A 20,855-nucleotide genomic window follows, 5' to 3' on the forward strand; every position below is an offset into this window, starting at 1 on the left:
GTCAATAACGCCAATAATTTCATGCATAACTTTATTAATAGTTAATATTGTACACCTTTTCTTCCTGAAACCAAATTGACTATCGTCGAATATCTCGTATTTATCACAGAAAGCTGACAGGCGTTTAGCCATTACCATTTCAAAGATTTTTGAAATCGTCGGCAACAGAGCGATGGGCCGGTATTGGCCAGGGTCAGTCAAGTCTCCCGATTTTGGAACTGGTTTAACAATCGCTATTTTCAAGGCGTCGGGGAATTTTCCTGTTGAGAAGGATTGATTGATTAAAAATGTCAGGGGTAGGATAAGTTCGTTGGCACATTTTTTAACTAGCGATGGTGAAATTTCGTCTATACCAAAGCTGTACTTATTTTTTATTTTTTTTAATGCTTTTTTCAACTTCTATGTGAGTCACAGGTGATAGAAAAAGGGTGTTGCAAGTGGGATTAAGTACCGGGCGACCACAAGGTTGGTTATTGTTCATATTAAGCCCTATAGAAGTAAAATAATCATTAAAAGTGTTTGCTACGGTTAGTGGTGCGTCTATTTGTTTGCCGTCTATTTTAATCGAAACATTTTTTTTACATTTTGATTGTAGTTGGGGTTTTTTTGCCTGTTCTTTTATGATTTTCCACACAGTTCTGATTTTATTATTTGACATATTTATTCTCTTCTGATTATAAATTTTTTTAGCTATCATGACACTTTGCTTTAATGTTTTTGCATACGTTTCTGAGAATTTAATTAATATCGGGTCATTTGTTTGGACGATAATGTTCTTTAATAATCTTTTATGTAGGCAAGATTTCTTAATTCCTTGTGTTAGCCATTGTCTTTTAGAGTTAACTTTAAATTTAATTACCTTTTTTGGGATACATTTGTTTAGTAACATAGTTAATTTATTATTGAATTTATTATAATTTTCATCAACTGTAAACTGTGGTGAGAGGATAGAGCACCAATTAACCTTCTGTAATTCTGTTTTTAATGACTGAGTGTTTTTCTCTGTAAACAAACGCTTAAATTGCCTATATTCATTAGGGTTATGTCCAATCTTTTGTATTGCATTGGGCACTATTATAGACACACTTTTGTGGTCTGAGAGACCAAGTTCATCAACATTTACTTTAAAGCTATCGGCATCAAAATTAGTAAATACAATATCCAAGCATTTGGCTGTGTTTTTCGAGACTCGAGTTGGTTCATTTACGTGTTGTTTGTAGTTAAAGGTTAACATAAGGTTTATAAGGTTTTTAGATAAATTCGACTTACTGAGAACGTCTATGTTTAGATCTCCGCCTATAATGACGTTTTTATTTTTATGTTTTGTCTCTATTAAATGTAAAAGTTGCTCTAATTTTTCAAAAAATATGTCAGGACTTCTCACACTATTTGGCCAGTAAATAACAATTATTATCATATTAGATTTTGGTATTTCTATGGCACAAGTTTCAAATATATATTCAATTGATAATTTGTTAACATCTGCTAATTTTATATATTCTATATCTTCCCGAACAAGGATACATACACCTCCAGCTTCGTAATTTGTTCTACAGAAGTAACTAGATAAATTATAGCCTTCAATATGCAATAAACTAATCTTAGACGTAGTTATCCATGTCTCGGATATACATAATACATGTAAATTAGGTTTATCATCTATCACAGCCTCTACTAAATGTAACTTATTACTAATGCTACACATATTCTGGAAAAGTACTTCTAATTGACTTGGTTTAGGGACGAAAATTATTTGAACTCGATGCAATTGGGGTTGAAGATCTACAGTCCGGAGGCTGCACGCTCAGGTTTTGGGCACCTCTCTGTACGGCTTGCGATAACGGTGCTGCATGCGCAAGTACGGGTTTCGGTTCGTTTTGTTGCGTTGATAGATGCCTAGTTGTCTGCTCCGTAACGTCTCGACCATTAATAATAAGTCTATTGTTCCGTATCACTGCTTTCTTTCCGTTTTGCCTTGCTTCTTGTAGCCTTAGCCTTAATGTTTGTCTTAAGTGCAAGCTTTCGGTATCTAGGAACTCTGATATATGCAGTCCTGTACGCTGTAAGTATCCTACATTATCTAAGATTTGCTTCTTTGTCCTTTTGCTAAGTAATTCGATCACTAATGGTCTTTTCGATGTTGCTCGTCCTATTCTATATAAGTCATCTATATATCCCGTGAGATCCATGCCGTAAAAGTCGTAAAATAGATGTAGTACTCTGTTGAGAAGCTCTGGCTCTGTTTCGCTCCAAATTTCTCCCAGGCCGTAGAGTACTATTTTCTTAGAGTTGTCTGAGGTATTTTTCGGGTTTATCTTACTAATTCCTTCAGATTGTATATAAGTGGTTGAGTTTGTATAGTTCAAATATTCTTTAGTAGCATCAGCGTATGACTTGGGGTGTTTCAGATGTTCTTCTAATAAATCAGTTTGCTTTTTCAATGAGGATAGCTCGGTTTCAAGGTGTTGCAGTTGGGTGTTTGGGTCAGCGTTCAGGTTGTGATGTGTCTTATTTTGTAAATCACGTATTTCGGACTGTAACTTCAGATTATCATTTTCTAGTAAGTAAATTTTTTGGCTTAAGTTACTTATGTTTTCGTTTATCTGTTTTTGCTCTTTAGATAGCTCATTAGTTTTTTGGGTTATTTCTAATTTAAATGATGTTATTGCTGCACATACTTCTGTTTGAATAATTGATTTCAATTCTGAAATAGTAGTCTGATGATGTGATGTCAGTTTCTGCTCTAATAATTTGCTGAGAGCGTCCATAGTAAGAGTACTACCATCAGCCGTGTCCAATTCCGAAGATTGCGATACGTTCAAGCTGTTTAAAGTGTCACCTAGCATGCTAGTATCAGTAGACTCGCTATTTCTCGACTGGGAGTTATACATTGCTTTAACTGTAGCTGGTGGCTTTGGTCTTAAATTCATAGTTTTGTAAGTCTTATTTCTTGTACTCGAAGGAGGTGTTTTGAGAGCTTGCAAACGCGTCGGCCTCACCGGTATGTTAATATTGTCGCCTTTCGGGAGCTTACTTTTACAACTTACGCACATCCATGTTGCTTTGCGATTTGGGCTCATTGTGCTAAAGAACCTCTTTTCTGCATTAGCACACTGTAGACATGAAGCCTCTTTACATTTCCAACATTGTAAATAGCATCTATCACCTTCAGCTATTATACTTCCACAACCTGCACATTTTTTATCCAGTGGCGCCATTTTTATTAGGTAAGTGTCGGTCGTTAATCCAGTATATACTGTGAAAAAACTAGTTGCGGCTTCGGTTCCGAGCCCTGGTCAAAATAAGCAGGAATAGTAAACACTAAAAGGTCATTGACTTCTACGCATCACTTTGGCGTCACTTATTGTTTTGAAAACTTAACGGTATTAATATCAATATTTATTGTCTATTTAGCTTTGTTGTATACATTGTAAGATTACAACTGAATAAAACGTTGAAAAAAGTTCACTTTCTACACTGGTTTAAGTTATTATTGTTTTTATATACACAATAATCGTTCCAAGAGTTTGTTGAGGTTATGACACTTTGAGATTTCACTATAAGTCAATATCGAAGCAAGTTATTTATTTGTGAAAATTTAAACGAATACACACGAACATGTTCGAATAGATTATTCGCAACTCGTGTCGATTTAAAGCCACTCGTTGCGAATTTCTCATTTATCGCACTTGTATCGTACTAATGCACAACGGACCAGGAAAAATCTCAAACGCATAAGTCTTAAATATTAATAATCTTTACCCAAAGTTTTTTGTACATCTAAAAACTTAAACGGTCCTAAATTAACAGGAATTCAATGACGCCAATTTTTTACTCGCACCCAACTTAGGTTGGGTCCAAAGTTTTTTCAAGGGAAGTACATAATTCAACGATCTTTCTCACAGTGCTTCCCTATATTTAAACTCGGATTCCCCATACGCACATAATAAATCGTATTTGCATCTAAAGGTGCAAGGAATTGTATCAAACGTATTGACATCATCGAGTTATTCATGCAATGATATTAACCCCTACTAACCTACCGCAAGCGTTCCCCTAGCTTCATACAAAGCGGCTACAAAAACGGGCCCATGCTTGAACGCTTAGCGCTGCATCTTTACTACCGGTTCTGGAAGTTTATCTTCGAAAAGGACTTATAGACGTTCAAATGCAACGGCGCTTAGAACGTTTTTGAATGTATGACAGTTGGCGTCTCTCTGTTTCGCGCCATTTTTACCCTCTGTAAAAAATGCGGCGTCTGTCGTCTGTCCTTTAGCCGGTTGCAATAAATAAGCGTGGTGATTGAATTACGGAAGCGTTATGTCGTTTATTTTACCATAATATCACCACAATTAAATACATTTAAAAAAATATTTTTTTGCTTTTATGCAATATTGCGTATATGGAATTAATTAGGTAACATGTATTATTAGAACTACGAATTTTACGAAATTTGAGCCACTGTTAATAATGGCGAGACAAAACAATCAATCAAATCGTCCAATAATTGAGAGAGCTAACGCCTTTAGGCTTCTTCTAATCTAAAGAGTAAATTTAATATGCACATTATAGATTGGTCTATGAAGGAAAACTTTGTTGGATATTGATGAAATTATTTACGGTTTTTGTTAGGGCTGAATTTTATGGTCCTTCGATCCGGATATTATGTGTCTTATTTATAGGACAATAATGTCGAATCTTATAGCTACTCTTATTTTGGCAAATATAGGGTCATTGCGCTAGTTTCCGTCTAGGCTTTACTTTTCGTCCACTTGACGCAAATAATATATGTACCTATTTCATTTTTATAGGATCGTTCAATAGGCCCGAATTTGTTCAGGAATAAAACTAGCGCATTGACCCTATACGTGCATATTCCGTCGTCGAAACTTTTGAGATTCAATCGATTGGTTTAATTCTTTATGACGCGAGTGACATAGGCTATAGGCTGCTATAGGTACGTTTTCAACCATGTTTGAAAGAGGTGATGAAAGCATTTTTTAAGCTGAAGCAATAAACAGCTAAACGTTTGAGAAACTCGACTACGTAAAAAACCGGCCAAGTGCGAGTCGGACTCGCGCACGTTACGAAGGGTTCAGTACCATTACGCAAAAAACGGCAAAAAAATCATGGCTGTTGTATGGGAGACTTACCACTTAAATATTTATTTTATACTGTTTTCAGTATTTGTTGTTATAGCAGCAACAGAGATACATCATCTGTGAATATTTCAACTGTCTATCTATCACGGTTCATGAGATACAGCCTAGTGACAAACAGACGGACAGCGAAGTTTTAGTAATACGGTCCCGTTTTTACCCTTTGGGTACGGAACCCTAAAAATAGGAAATAAAACAAACACGTAAACGTAGTATTAAAGCTATTGTAATTTAAACCATACAAGATAAACAATCATAAAACAATCGCACATTTATCTTACTCGTACGGCAATGACGTTTCCAATAAGGATGATAGTATGGGATGATAGGACCAACTCAACTTACATGACTGTAAAATAATATATTTGGGGATAGTCACACAGATCGACTACCTAACCTCAAATAAGGCAAAGCTTGTATTATAGCCATTATGGGTACTAGGTGACGATATACCTAGTCGGCTCATAAGTTCTGTCACTGGCCTTTAAAATTTAAATTTGGAACTCCTAAAACAAAAACCGTTCTGCATTTGAATTTCGAATCTTTATTAAATATTTGAGTAGTATAATTTTGCAATTTTCTGTTTTCTTCAACATGGAGTGGACGCTTAAAGATAGCCGTACCGCAATAATTGCAGTATATCGTTCTGGTCACTCGCCGACTAAAATTTTTAAGCTTCTTGAAAATTTAAAATTCTCTCTAAGATTTGTGTATCGTACCATAGAAAGATACAGTGAGGTCTCTAGTTTAAATGACAAGAAAAGAAGCGGTCGTCCGCGTACAGCTAGGACTCCAGCGGTTGTACAAGCAATTTGGGCACGCATTGCCAGAAATCCCGCTAGGAAACAAAAAGTTATGGCCCTCCAGATGGGTTTGAGCAAAAACACGGTGAAAAGAGTGCTTAATCAAGACCTGAGACTTCGTGCTTATAAACGAAAAACTGGCCATCTTCTCAATGGTCGGCTTAAAGCTTTAAGGCTTAAAAGATCTAAAGCTTTATTGAAGAAGTACGCTAAAAATAAGCACCGTTGTATACTGTTTTCGGACGAGAAAATTTTTGACATAGAAGAAAACTGTAATAAACAAAATGATAGAGTGTACGCTCGCAATAGTAAAGAAGCGTCTAATAGCATTCCCCGTATTCAAAGAGGTCATCACCCTTCATCTGTGATGGTTTGGCTGGGAGTTTCTTATGCGGGCGTCACTAGTATGCATTTTTGTGAGAAAGGAGTAAAAACTAGTGCCAAAGTGTACCAAGACACGGTGTTGACTAATATTGTGAAACCACTATCCCATACGATGTTTCTAAACCAGCATTGGGTTTTCCAGCAGGACTCTGCTCCAGCCCATAAGGCAAAGTCTACACAAGCCTGGCTCGCCTCCAATAAAATCGACTTTATACGGCATGAAGATTGGCCCTCCTCTAGCCCAGATCTTAATCCTTTAGACTATAAAATATGGCAGTATTTAGAGGAAAAGGTGTGCTCAAAACCTCATGCAAATCTAGACTCGCTGAAAAAATCTCTTGCTACGGCAGTGGCCAATATCGACATGAAAGTGGTGCGTGAATCCATTGACGACTGGCCACGAAGACTTCAAGCCTGTGTAGATAATTATGGCGGTCATTTTGAATAAATGTTATACATTTAGATTCTCTAGTTTATAAGCTTTCAAACGCTGTATAAATTATACGGAATAAACTTAAACGATTGATTTTATTTGATACTATGTATATGACAGAACTTATGAGCCGACTAGGTACATACTCATACAGATAAATACATACTTAGATACATCCGTCATTTTGACTTATTTGTAAGAAGGTATAAAACATAATTTAACTAAATCAGACCCGTAAAGTTTTATGAATTAGGGGGTTAGAAAACATCCATAACTCAGAAACAAATATTTGTGATAAGCAATTAAGTACACAAATAAATGCCCTGACCGAGATTCGAACCCGGGACCCCCTGCTTCAGAGGCAGAGTCACTACCAACTACCAATTAGACTAGGAGGCCGTCAAATTACTGTGAGATTTGTGCAGCTATCTATGTATCTAATTAGCATGTTATGTCTGTTTTTAAAATGGGATTTTCGTACGTGATTTATTGGCCTTATTTATCCAAATATTCAATTTGTATTTTTTTCGTTAATATCGTAATTGAAAGAGTTGCAGCCATATTTTTCCAAATACAACGGCCATATGTGTGTGGGCGGGGTATGATCACCACAACTAGGCTTACTCGACTTGATATTTAGGGCTAATTTATCATGTTTATAGCCGTTTTTCGAGATTAAAAAGTCCAACATTTTTGGGATAGTGACAATTTTTTTTTCAAGCAAGGTATTTTATATTTGCCATACGATTTGTGTTATGTAAGTATCAATGAACAGATTTAAACAGGGGTATGACAAAATTAATAATTAACAATTACTTAACTATATTTACAGGTTATGATTGGTACAAAACAGATCATATGTTAGACAGGAATGGTTTACAAACATTATCGCAATATTCCATTAGGACACACATATTATACTCAGCCTAAGAAATATGGAACATTAAATCCTGTTGTTTTGTGTAAGTACTATTATTGTTTAGTTAGATATTATTGAAAATTTCTATCATTTTCATATATTTTAGGCTGATTATAATATTATCACAAACAAATTTAAACAATAAAACCGCAGCTTTCGTAGTACATCGCTAATTGTATCCATAAACATAAGCTTCAAATTATATAATCACGATCATGACCAATTTATGTCAGTTTCCTTTGTATGCCAAGGGTTTTGTTTAGTTTCATGTATATTTAGCGTTACGGAGGAAACAAAATAAGGAAAACCTGCCAATAGTAATAATTAAGGTAACCAGCCTGAATGAACGTAATTAATGTAATTATACAGATACCTAACAATTATCGTCTTGAAATAACCATTTACAATTCTGTTGTACATAGCTATAAGGAAATTGAAACATAATAATTCTAATAAGTTTCAGTATGGCTCAAGATATCTTAATGTTTTTACAGCTTTTACTGCCCTATTGTTTTAAGAAATTATTGAGCACTGTACATTAGTACGTTGTCATAGTTTACTTGAAATGTAATGCTCAAGAGCAGCGCTTTTCGCAGGTACTTTTTTATGAAGTGAACCAAAAATCCTGTTACAATTACAAACATGGAATTAATCTTTCTCTAGCCTCGTAGGCCCACCATACAAAGTTTACCTATTTTTAATTTGAACCTTTTGTACAGTAGATTATGGTGACTTTCGTTTGTTTTTTTTTAAACAATGAAACAAAAGAAATGCTTCTTTATGAAGACTTGAAGAATTAATTTTCGTACTTGCAATCTGCTGATCATGAAAAAAAAAGTAAATCTATAACTTAAAAAAAACGGTTTAAAAACTCCGCGATTGGCCACTTTGCGAACCAAACGTTGACCAATGATACTCTCGAGCTATTCAGTTTTTATTCCAAAATGACAGTTCTAATGTATTTATGGGTTGTACTCTATCTAAATGTATAGTTAGTGCACTAATCGCTCCCGCTTCCGCTTGCGTCGGAGCCCGACCCGGAAGCGGATGCCTCGGCTTCTGATTCTGAAGAACTCTTTGCTTTCGCCTTTTCTTTCTTCGATTCTTTGCTCTGTAAAAAATAAAACAAATTAAAAAACTACCGGGCAAGTTGAGATTGCTCCAAGACATGAACGATTTCTAAAAATATATTTTGCTCTTTGGAAAGTCTGTTGCCAAAACATATATTATTTCTACCAAGAAAAACGATTAAGTCTACTAGTAAAGTAAAATGTATTTAACACAGCTAATTATATGCTTACTCCTACGATCCGATTGGATTTCACTACTATATATTTAATGCATGCATTTAGTTTAGAGAATTTCACTAATGAGCCCTGACCAATTTATGTATATCTCATATAAAACAAAAGAAACTCGCTATAGCTGAATTAATGGTCTACCAAAATACAGCACTATTTACGTATTTACTATAATACAGGTACAGTACAGTACACTATAATCAAAGATAGATATAACTCCGTAATAGATGGATACAGTCTAAGGAAAAAACGTGCCTCGAAAATCAAGAAAATTTGATTCTCGTTCAGAGGGCGCTACTAGCTTTGGCCAACTGTCGTATAGATGGCGTTGACGGTTTCGTTTGTTATTTAACAATTTTAACGCATATCAGTGAAAGAACATGGGTCAAAATCATAAAAATAATTAATGCAAATAAAAAAAATCATACATTTTATCGTATTTTTAGTTTTAAAGTGTGTCGACAGATGGCAGTGAATTTACTGGGGTTACAAAATGTACTATGACAGTACCGCTCTAGTATAAGTTACTCTATGCTATAATGTAATTAATGCGTATCGGCAACTTTTTTGTTCCGCAAATATTTATAGTGACGCCAGTTTCTTTGACCTGACGTTTGCTGCCTGTATTTAACCGAAATTAGATGAAGATTGCCGAAACGAATAATATAAGGCGCAAAGCTGTAAAAAAACATACTATAAAAATGAATGAAGCATCAGTTACACATGCTTTAAATAAAAATCTAATGAATAAATAATATACTGCCGAACTATACAATTATGTGCCCCATTTATAATCGCGTTCACGAAAATAAAATCTACGAAACATTGCCTTTACATACTTTTTAATCATCCTTCTGGGGCGTAAACGAAATATTAAAAATTTGCCATTAGCAAAGTTAAACCTTTATGCAAATAAGAATACTAAGCCTTCCAATATCTAATAGCACCTACTTCTCGCTTTGGTGGTCTAACCAAATTCAAAGTTAGCAGACAGATTTATGATATATTTGAATTTAAAGAAAAGTTCACAGTTATCGCAGTTCATCTTAACTTTCGATACATAATACTGCAGGTTATATGTAAACCAGGGACAACTAAGAGAAGACGTTATGTGGATATGAGATATTTTGAGTGCGAGCAGATTACCTTTTTTTTTAGGTGAATTGTTTAAAATATCGTGTCAAAAATATTTTGAAAAAATATTAATAATACCTAATAGGGGTGCAATGTTCTGTAACTTATACAATACTGTGCCTTTAACAGGTTTTGACAAGTTTTCTGAGATAATAAAATATGATATTGATGCATCAAAGCGGTTTGTTTACAGAAAACCTACCGGCAAACGCGAATCCGAAATTTTACTATCTGCCTCTTTATCGCTCGAATATGCAAGAGTGACAAAGATGTTAGATAACGAAATTCCGATTTTCTTGTTTCGTGATAGACCCTCAGATTGTGGTAGGGGGGAGGGAGGGGTAAGAAAACCTAGAAATTCGTGTGACGTAATTAATGGATGACCCCATAGTCGTGGCGTTCAAACTTTCAAAGTGTTAATTTAATCTAATGTCAACTAGATAGCTACTCAATACTTACATCTTTAGTATCCTTCTTCTTCTTATCCTTATCCTCGTCCGAGGAGCTGTCATCGTCCTCGATGTACTCCTTGCTGGTGAACTTGCCCGCCCCGGAGCCTGCGCTGGTGTTCTTGCTCTTCTTGGCGGGCGCTTTGCTCTTCTTCTCGGCCGCCTTGGCCTCCTTGGCCGCTTGTTTCTTCTTCTGTTTGAACTCGTCGGCGGCGCCACTGTCTTTGTATTTCTTCATAGCTGCGTTGTAGTCTTCTTTCGCTTTGCCAGCTTTTTCTTCCCATTCCTGGAAATAAGTAATGTTTTAGTAAATAATAAAAACCGGCCAAGTGCGAGTCGGACTCGCGCACGAAAGGTTCCGTACCATTACGCAAAAAAACGGCAAAAAAATTACGTTTGTTGTATAGGAGCCCCATTTAAATATTTATATTATTCTGTTTTTAGTATTTGTTACAGCGGCAACATAAATACATCATCTGTGAAAATTTCAACTGTCTAGCTATCACGGTTCATGAGATACAGCCTGTTAACAGATCAACAGACAGAAAGACAGCGGAGTCTTAGTAATAGGGTCCCGTTTTTACCCTTTGGGTACGGAACCCTAAAAATCATGTCATCGATGGTTGCGTTGGCATAAGGCGCCGTAGCAGCATTGTTGAAGGTGATTACTGGAAGGTTTAACTGCTCCATAATGTAGCATGGAATAGGTCAGGACTCAGGATTGCATTGAAATACAAGTAGATAAGATAATGAATACTGATTATATTCTGTGTACATATTTTCAACTTTTCAGTTAATGTAACAAACATTATTTGGACTTTACTGGTCTGAAATAAAATATTCGAGTTTAATTGACTAAACGTTGACAACAAAAGGTAGCAGTACTTTTATGGTCCTTGGCAGTAGTATCCAAAATTAGATAGTTTTGTTTGTTTCAGAGAAAGGGGAAAACTTAGGGTCGGTTGCAAAAAATCATCCGTCACCGTTAAACGGTTCGCTAATTTTTTAGGGCTCCATACCCAAAGGGTAAAAACGGGGCCCTTTTACTAAGACTCCGCTGTCCGTCTGTCACCAGGCTGTATCTCATGAACCGTGATAGCTAGACAGTTAAAATTTTCACCGATGATGTATTTCTGTTGCCGCAGAAGAATAAAATAAATATTTAAGTGGAGCTCCCATACAACAAACGCGAGTCCGACTCGCACTTGGTCGGTTTTTTTTAACGAGATGTTGGAAATGATGTGTATATTAAAGAGTTTGTAAAGAAGTACAGAAGAAGTGCGTCCTACGGTTTGCATTTGAAGTGACTGGATCGTCAAATGTTCGCTCTTAACTTAACAACCTACTTACCGCATAATGTACGAGGCCGTACAGCGCCATCTATAATAGAATGTAGTACTACACTTACAGACTTGTCCTTGAGGTCTCGCCACAGCTCGCCGCCCCTCTTGGCGATCTCGGTGACCTTGATGCCGGGGTTCTCCTCAGTTATCTTCTTGCGGTTCTCGTTCAGCCACAACATGAAGGCGGTCGAGGGCCGTTTGGGCGCGTTTGCGTCTTTTTCCTTTTTGCCTTTTTTGTCTTTGCGTTTACGGGGTGCTTCGGACTGGAATCGTAATTAAAAGAATAATTATACAAATGAAATGAAGTTATATTCTGTGTTGGGTCACAGCATAACCACAACTGGAGAAAAGAGGGGCCTTTCTCTAATAACTTAATCGATTCGAACTCTGTTAAACAACTTTCGCTCTATAGAAAAAAAATCACGAACATATACAACAAAGTAAAACGCACCATTTAAAATTTGTAACAATGTTTTGGACAAAAGTTATTAACATGTAAATTGCTTCTAAAAATGCGTAATTTTATTTATATCGAACTGATCGATGACTATTTTTTTGTTTAAAACTGATTAAAAATTACAATTAAAAAAACTGCACGCATGGCCTCCGCTCAGTGTAGACCGTGAGAAGGACCCGAACTCACGGCGTATAAAGTACCATCTAAAGTCGTCATATTTGTTAACTTGCAAATAATGTTAACAAATATGACAGATTTTGTTAGCGTTTGACACATAACCTAAAATTTTTACGAAGGTTATTTTCCCTGAAATATTAATAATTAACATTTAATAGGTGTAAACTGTTGATAAGGTCATAGTTATCCTTTTAAAGAGCGAGATTACGAAGTAATGAAGGTAAAATGGTTTGTTTACATTATTTGCAAGTTCTATTGACGACGACTTTAGCAAAATGTACTTACAATAGTGATAGCTTTCTTGGGTTTCTTTTCCTTCTTCTTCTCTTTCTTGTCGTCGCCTGACGCGTTCGACGCGTCAGAGTCTTCCGATGACGACGGATTCGTGTCGTATCTGTAGTAAGCATACAAATAGTCTCAAAAAACAAAATTCAAGTTAAGAAACAATGTTAAACATAATTTGATCTTAAACATCTCTGACAGTGGCGTACTATTATTTAAGACGAGATTACTAAGGCTGTGCACGTGCATCTTTCAATGTCATTATTAAGATTACTGAAGGAGCGCCAATAAGGTAGTAAGTAATAAAGTAGTTTGGGCGCGGAGGTCAACATTTAACAACATTTATTGCAACTCTGAACTCTACTACTACTAAGGGTCGGTTGCACCAAACTGTTTGTCATCGTTAAAGAGTTCGCTAAATTTTATTGTAAGGAAAGTTTCATAGTAAACCGCCGCGGCGCGCCGGGTGACGTCGTTCAGTCTGTCGTGTGCGGATGATGTAACTGGCCCTAAGTGACGCTTAAAAAGAATATCAAGAATAAAGCGTACTCCTCGGCGACGTTTTTCTCTTTAGCCTTGTCCGTGCTTTCGTCATGACTATCGTCGCCGTCGCGCTCCTTAGCCGCCGAGATACGCTTCTTAGTATCAAAGTCATAAAAGCCAGGTTAACTGCATCCCTAATTAATATTATAAATGCAAAGGTAACTCGGTCTGTGTGTCTGTTACCTCTTCACGCATAAATCGCTGGACCGATTTCGAAGAAATCTGGTATGAAGATAGGTAGTCCCAAAAGAAGACACTGAACAGTGTATAATAACGAAAATCATCTCTTGAAGGGGTGAAAACTGAAAAGCGGAGGAAACTCTTCTTATGAAAGTGGGATATGGAAGAATTGTGCGCTGAAATTAGCGTTTTATAGAAAAAAAAGGGTATACTAACTCTTCGGCGACGTCGCTCTCTTTAGCCTTGTCGGGGTTGAAGTCCTCGTCCGTGCTCTCGTCGTCGCTGTCGTCGCTGTCGCGCTCCTTGGCCTCGGCCTTGACGCGCGCGAGGTACGCGTCGGGCTCCTTCTCCGTGTCCGAGTCGCCGAAGTCGTCGTCGTACAGGGCTTTGTCCTGGGAAGATGGAAAATAGCGATTCATTAACGGTTCTCGTCAAGTTTAGACGCGTCGGTCAACTATTTTAATCTTTTTATACGTAATATAAGTGCGAAAACAACACAAATGTTCACGCTCTTTTTTGTGTTTGGTTCCCAAGTAGAATAATGCATGCACACGGAGTATCTGTTAGTAGAGGTAGCTAAGTGATGTAGACAAGCATTTGAGTCTGCAGCAATCAGTGTGTTTATTGCTTTCATAGGTTATACAAGTTGGTACATTTTATTGGTTTAGCTATGAAACCCTGTAGGGCACTGCAATATAGCTTAAATCTAATTTAATTACTATGGCTTATGGCAGTGTTTGATCCTACCTGAAAATTGGATTTTGAACCAAAAACTCATGTTGCCTATGCTTGCCGAAGGTATGCAGGAAGTTTGTTGCAATAGTATAATAAAGAGTTATTCTTATTTACATACAATATCTTTAGGAATTATAATTTTGAAATATGTGGCTTATTAACTTTTTTAGGAGTTTTTTGTTTTCCTTACGCCTCAATATTGTGTCATTCAACATAAAACGTAAAAATGTATTAGGACAATAAACCTGCTTCAGGGTGTCCACTACAAACCAAGAGAAAATATCCTGACTTTTCCCTGACATTCCATGACCACTTTTCCAAATTTCCTTGACTAAAAAAGCTTTTCTACTATAAGTCGGTGGCAAACAAGCACACAATAAACGGCCAGCATAGATAGCCTGGGGGTTTGGTTCGGCCTATTACCTCGCGCTCCGGTTTAGGAGTATTATTTAAATAGTGGTTAATACTACCGGGCTTTTATTACGCTTCATGCTTTCTACCTACTAAAGGCTATAAATTATAACATAAACAAAACACAAATCAAAATATTTTCATAAAATAATTTGATTTGTTCCCTAGTTGGACGATATAGGGTAATAACACTAATAACAAAACCAACTTAAAACGCGAGCACAAAGTTATTCGTTACCAATTACACAAACCGACAGCCGTGATCTTTGCATAATAGATAATACAATCCGGTTTTTTACCTACTTATGCCTTGAACTTTTCGAGGTTTTCCCGAGGGGCTACAGTATGGGGTTCTTCAAAAAAGGAGTGTACAGGTGTTTAAAGGGTCGGCAACGCGCATCTCTGCATCTCTGGTATTGCAGGCCTCCATAGGCTACGGTGACTGCTTACCATCAGGCGGGCCGTATGCTTGTTTGCTACCGTCGTGGTATTAAAAAAAAAAAGAAACTAATTTTTCCCTGACCTCCCTGATTTTCCAGAAAGTGGACACCCTGTGCTTGTATTTGTAAGTATTTATGCATGTACTTACGTTCTTGCCGGTATTCTTAACGTGTAGCTTCTTAGAGGTGATGTAGTCGAACAGCTTGTCGTACTCGCCCTTCTCGATGCTGCTGAACGTGTGCACGCTGCCGGACTTCAGCTCGATCTCGAAGTCGAACGATCTGGAATCATACGTTACATGCTACTTTACTATACTATTGGGCTATAGACGCAGATATAAATATATACCCGACACGTATACATATATTACATATGTTGCTATAGATAATTCGGTATGTACTTATCAGAATCAATAAAGGCGCTAAATAATAAGGCGAATAAAATAATTAGGCGCTGAATATAAATGTGTCTACAATTGACCTTAATGGTAACTCCGTAATAAAAGAAAAGATGAGATCGCCTGAGACTTGTATAGCTGGGTCAAAATTATTTTCGTTGTCTTGTATTTTGTCCCCAAAAAATGTGACGGAGTGGAGTTTTATGTATGGGGTGAAATTAAGTATTTAAATTGCTCAAGAGAATTATAATCTACAGCTATAAAGACATGCAATAGCACTCGACCTTTTTTTATTTTATTTGATAAAAGCGTGACAGAATGGTCAGAAACAAGACGATAAGAATTTTGACCCAGCTGTATAGCTTTAACCAACAATATACTGAAGTGGCATACCATAAGATATTCATACACATACTGGCTTAGACAGGCCGGATACGGTCTAAGCCTGCTATTCTGGTGAAAAGAGCCCAAATCTTTTCAATCCGACCGCGAAAGGGATGCGAAGGCCTTGCCGTAGCCGTCGTGGTCAAAAGGTTTGGAGACAGAAATGTTTTTTTTTTTGTTTAAAAATTTTAATCAGGCAACAAGGCCCATATTACAAATACCTTACAGACTAACATATATATGCATTTTATAAACTTAAAAAGTAAACAGTATTTATGCGACAAAACGGTGTGGCTCCGTTGAATCGTCTAGTCTTGTGTCGGATTTGGCAGTTTGCCCCGGAACCTCCGAAACACGACATCCTTTCGGCCAGAAGTTATTGTGTGTAGGTATTGGTAGGAGTCCAAATTGTGTATTCGGGCTTTTTGGAGAGTCCCAAAAGACTCAAGTTCCAATTCCAAGGTTATAGCAAGTTATCTGTAGTAGTAAGAAAGCTTTCACTCTCCTGAAACAGCTCACAACACTTTAGCGCCCCTTGCACCATCCCAATAACCCGGGGTTAACCAGTTAAACCGTTAACTCAGTGTCAAATTGTACTGTAACCATGGTAACTCCAGGTTTAACCGGTTAACCCCGGGTTAGTGAGTGGTGGAAGTGGCCCTAAGCAAGGTAGCATACTTGGTGGATGAGGCGCCTCCTCGGGCGAAGTTGACGGAGGCGATCTCCTCGAAACGGATGTGCACGGGCGGCTTGTGCACGTAGATGAAGCCCTTCTCTAGCGGGTACAGGTAGCCGGCAGCCGCCTTGTATGAGCACGCGATTGCTGGTGTTTTGTGGTGGCTGAAAAAAAGGCATATATTATTTACATTGACTGTATACAGAGATGCAGCACATTTTACAGCCTGCCTGCCATTTCACTTAAACGAATAAGCTTTGCTTTGATTTCTTGAAATGGACTCCCTGTTCAAGTTCTCTGGAAGTTCTACAGTAAGGGGTTCTTTAATAAAAGATCCTTCATGGTAAGGAATCCCGAAAATTTAGCATATGGACTTTTATATAAGGACAGAAGAGGGAGAAAGGAAGGGGGAGGTGTATAAGGGAGAAGCAGAAGCGGGAGTTGGAAGGGGTAGACCTCGGCGGACTTTCTCTGATCAGATCGGGGAAATCCTGAAGAAAGGCCAGGTCAAGAGCACCCTAAACCGGCGTGCGTGTATGAGGAATGTTATAAAAGTGAAGGAAGTGAAAGAGGTATGTCAGGTTCGTAGCAAGTGGAAATCCGCGGTCTCTGCCTACCCCTCCGGGAAAAAGGCGTGATTATATGTATGTATGGACTTTTATAAGGTTAGCAACGCGCACGTACTTCTGCAGTTGCACGAACTACTTACCATCAAGTGAACTGTATGTTGGTTTGCCAAATTGTCACCAATATACATGGTATTTAAAAAAATGAAGAACTCGGCCTGAATACAGAAAACCTGCTGAGAACATATTTTTTTCTACTGTTGCTACATAGTTGCTATCAGTTTCACCATAACATTTCATTGGTATAACAAGTTACAGAACTATGTATCTACGATTGTCAATTGGAAAACTACATAATATGAAAGATGAATTGGCTTACCCTAAGAAGTCGCCTGGGCCTGTGACTCTCCTGTTTATGATCACCTTCATAATTTTTGCCAACACTTCATATGTTGGTCCCGAGAGCTCTTTCTTGATTTTATCCTCGTATTTTTCTTTCAGCTCCTCCCTAGAAACATAATATATCATTAAATAAAATAAAAGCCTTTTATTTCTGGGTAAAAAATATGAATATAAACTTATTTGCAAAACTTAGTCTAGGATATGAAAAAAATCACACCAGAACCCTCTTATGAGGTATAGGCCTCTTCCAGAATCTTCCACCTCTCTCGATCTTGGGCCTCCCATACCCAGTTGGCCCCCGCCACCTTAACTATGTCGTCAGCCCAGCGTATATCATTATGGTTGTAGTTATATTCTTTAACATGATAAAATACCAATCGCTTTTCAAACATATAGACACATTTACATACTCAGTAAAAGGCAGTTCCAAGCTTGTCTCCTCTTCAATACCAAACAGCAGCACCAAGTAATGGTATCTGGTCTGGCCCTGCTTGATGGGCGGGTCCAGCGACACCACGAAGAACATCTGCCGCGTGTCCTTGTGGGGCAGCAGGAACAGGCGAAGCACGGTCGACATGGGGATCTTGTAGTCGAACGTTTTACCGTGCAGTTGGAAGAAGGTTTGGAACACTTTGATGTCGTAGCGACCTCTGTGGAGAAATTAGTTTGTTTGTAGTTTGTAGTAGTGTAGTATGAAAAGCTTTAGATAAATATATTTACAAATATTGAGCAACAATGCACAAGAGTCTCCCAAGAGTCAGTCTTCTAACAATTTCCGTTCAAATGTAACAACAATATTAGTCATTTAGAACATTCAATACTTCATGAACACATACAAATCTTATTCTAAAATCTAATTAAAAAACCGGCCAAGTGTGAGTCAGACTCGCGCACCGAGGGTTCCGTACTTTTTAGTATTTGTTGTTATAGCGGCAAAAATCTGTGAAAATTTCAACCGTCTAGCTATCACGGTTCATGAGATACAGCCTGGTGACAGACAGACAGACGGACAGGCGGACATGCGGACAGACGGACAGACGGACAGCGAAGTCTTAGTAATAGGGTTCCGTTTCTACCCTTTGGGTACGGAACCCTAAAAACAAAGAATTAGTGTTTTTTTTTCTTTCGTTTGACTGAAGTAAAGACAAGCCTTTGCGAAGGCATCATCGGGCCGCGCGTATTTTTGTTCCTAGGTGGTTCCAAGCAAGGCACGTATAGACAAACACGCGACAATAACCTTGCGAGACAGCTCTTTTTGTCTGAACCTTCCTTTAGAAGAACTTTTAAAATCTTTTCATACCTAGGTGTTTGACACTGTAGCTCCCTGAAGATGATAACGGCATCACCGGAATCAGAGATGACGCTGGCCTTGTTCATAACCTGTAGGTGGAAGGCCTCCACGGCATCCATGTCACCCGCTAACTCGTTGGTAGGGATATGGAAATGCATCTCCATTAGGGATGCTGGTGTGTTGTCATACTTTGCATTAGGTTTTAGTATAAATCCTGACATACCTAGGTGTGAGACACTGTAGTTCCCTGAAGATGGCAATGGCATCACCGGAAACGGATATAACGCTGGCCTTGTTCATGACCTGTTGGTGGAAGGCCTCCACAGCATCCATGTCACCTGCTAACTCGTTTGTTGGGATGTGGAAACGTATCTCCATTAGGGATGCTGGGGTGTCGTCATTCTGAAGTAGGATGTAGTTTTTAGTTAAATGTTGAGCAGAATAGAATCAAATTAGTTTAAATCTATGTTTATAAATTTAAATAACATAAACACTCAGTTCAGTTCAGTTCAGTTTATTTATTGGTAAAAAATATTTTACATAACATTACTTTCCTCTATGCCATTACCATATAAGACAAATATTTCTTCTTATAGAAATCATTAAAGTAGAATTGTTTCTTTGTTCAAAATTCCAAAGTAATGGTGAAGAAAAATGCTACCTTACTTATATTGAGAGTGCCAGTATGTTCTGGGACAGGAAAAATTAAAAATATTTACAATTGCATCTTGAAAGAGTGTGTCCTTTTATGACAGTTGAGTAAGCTTAATAATAAGCTTTTTAATTACCTGATGAAACTCAAGTGTAACTTCGTTTTTCCCTGTATTACACTGTGACACATAATGCAGCGGGACCTCAAAAGCGGTGTTAGATCCCACATTAAAGCTGAGCACCGCCCCGTTGAACTTGGCCGTGCCCCAGTTCCAGCCCTTGAGGGACAGCTCCTTCTCCAGCATGTCCTTATTGTAGTTTGATTTGAAGAACTTGGCCACTTTTTCTTGTTCCTGTAAATGGAGGATTATAACATACTCTTTATTGCTACAACTAAATAAAATAAACACACACACATACACACACATATACAGAGACCAAAAAACAATTATAGAACTAGAGTATAACCATAGAATACTTCAGAAATATGTGCTACCACTTTAGTAGTATTTTGTCATTATCAATTTGATCCTCTTTAAACAAAAACAATAAACCAGTAAATGTTTTAACTGTATGAGAAGCCAATGCAGTAAAATTTACCCTACCGATAAACCAGACCTGCGACTTTCCGCGGCATAATGTCAAGTTGAGGTCCTATTTAATTGTTCATGGCTGTATTGGTGTTTCGTATCAAAGTACTGTTGTAAAGTGTAGTTTCCTTCTTTCAAAACTTCTTTTATCTGTAAGGATTTAGCAAATTAATTGGAAAATACATACCCCCTCCCTGAAGCCTCCGTATCTGTGTAGTGTACCATTTTTCATGAATATTCTCAGGCCCCAAGATCCTACGAACTTCTGGAAATTTACTAGTTCAATGTCGTTAGACGATATTTGTTCCACTTTTCCGGTCTTGCTGTTCTTGAATATAATATTCTGATCGGTCATTTTTAAACGTCCTGGCACCTAAAAAAGAAGAATTGATATAAGAAAAAAAAACACAGCTGATAATTAGAGTAAGGAAAGGTCTTAAACAAAGGTGTTTGATTACCATAGCTCCTTTGATCTCTGCTGAAACATCATTATATTCTAAGAATTCCATTGTAAACCTCTAACAAGGGACAAATTCACTTGGAACCACGCCGCTTCTGATTAACGTGCGCCAAACAAAATTTTAACAGGCGGCAACAGCACAGCATGAATGACACAATGACAGTGTCTGTGTCTACTGTCTGTCACTGTGTTGAAAGTTTAAAGGTGGATGAGTGAACGAATGAATATTCAATTCAATTGTCATTATCGTAGTTGTCTATGGTTTTAGTGTTGCGAATACCTTTGGT

General features: G+C 37.5%; 1 protein-coding gene across 2 annotated transcripts; it reads right to left on the reverse strand.

Annotated features, from left to right (window-relative positions):
* Positions 1-5,365: 5,365 nt before the first annotated feature.
* On the reverse strand, positions 5,366-20,731 carry LOC134746208 (FACT complex subunit Ssrp1). Of its 2 annotated transcripts, XM_063680535.1 has the most exons (15): positions 20,567-20,731; positions 20,296-20,481; positions 19,656-19,871; positions 19,091-19,269; positions 17,987-18,226; positions 17,554-17,682; positions 16,611-16,772; positions 15,300-15,432; positions 13,781-13,956; positions 12,845-12,953; positions 11,991-12,188; positions 10,593-10,868; positions 8,341-8,809; positions 6,922-8,203; positions 5,366-5,612 (listed from the first exon to the last, which is right to left on the reverse strand). In XM_063680535.1, exons 1-13 carry the CDS (start codon positions 20,615-20,617, stop codon positions 8,699-8,701), a joined length of 2,166 nt encoding a protein of 721 aa, XP_063536605.1. In that variant the 5' UTR covers positions 20,618-20,731; the 3' UTR covers positions 5,366-5,612; positions 6,922-8,203; positions 8,341-8,698. The 2 variants fall into 2 exon arrangements, with proteins under 2 accessions (XP_063536605.1, XP_063536604.1); XM_063680534.1 differs by having other exon boundaries at positions 6,922-8,809.
* Between the last annotated feature and the right edge of the window lie 124 nt (positions 20,732-20,855).

Source organism: Cydia strobilella, chromosome 12 (assembly GCF_947568885.1).
Source record: "Cydia strobilella chromosome 12, ilCydStro3.1, whole genome shotgun sequence".
Classification (NCBI taxonomy): Eukaryota; Metazoa; Arthropoda; class Insecta; order Lepidoptera; family Tortricidae; genus Cydia; species Cydia strobilella.

Coding starts and splice junctions, on each gene's coding strand:
- LOC134746208 (XM_063680535.1), bottom strand. CDS start 20,617: ATGGAATTCTTAGAATATAATGATGTTTCAGCAGAGATCAAAGGAGCT. Junction 13,957..15,299: donor TTAAGAATACCGGCAAGAAC/GTAAGTACATGC, acceptor CCATCTTCCCAG/GACAAAGCCCTGTACGACGA. Junction 12,954..13,780: donor GAGAGCGACGTCGCCGAAGA/GTTAGTATACCC, acceptor TGCTTACTACAG/ATACGACACGAATCCGTCGT.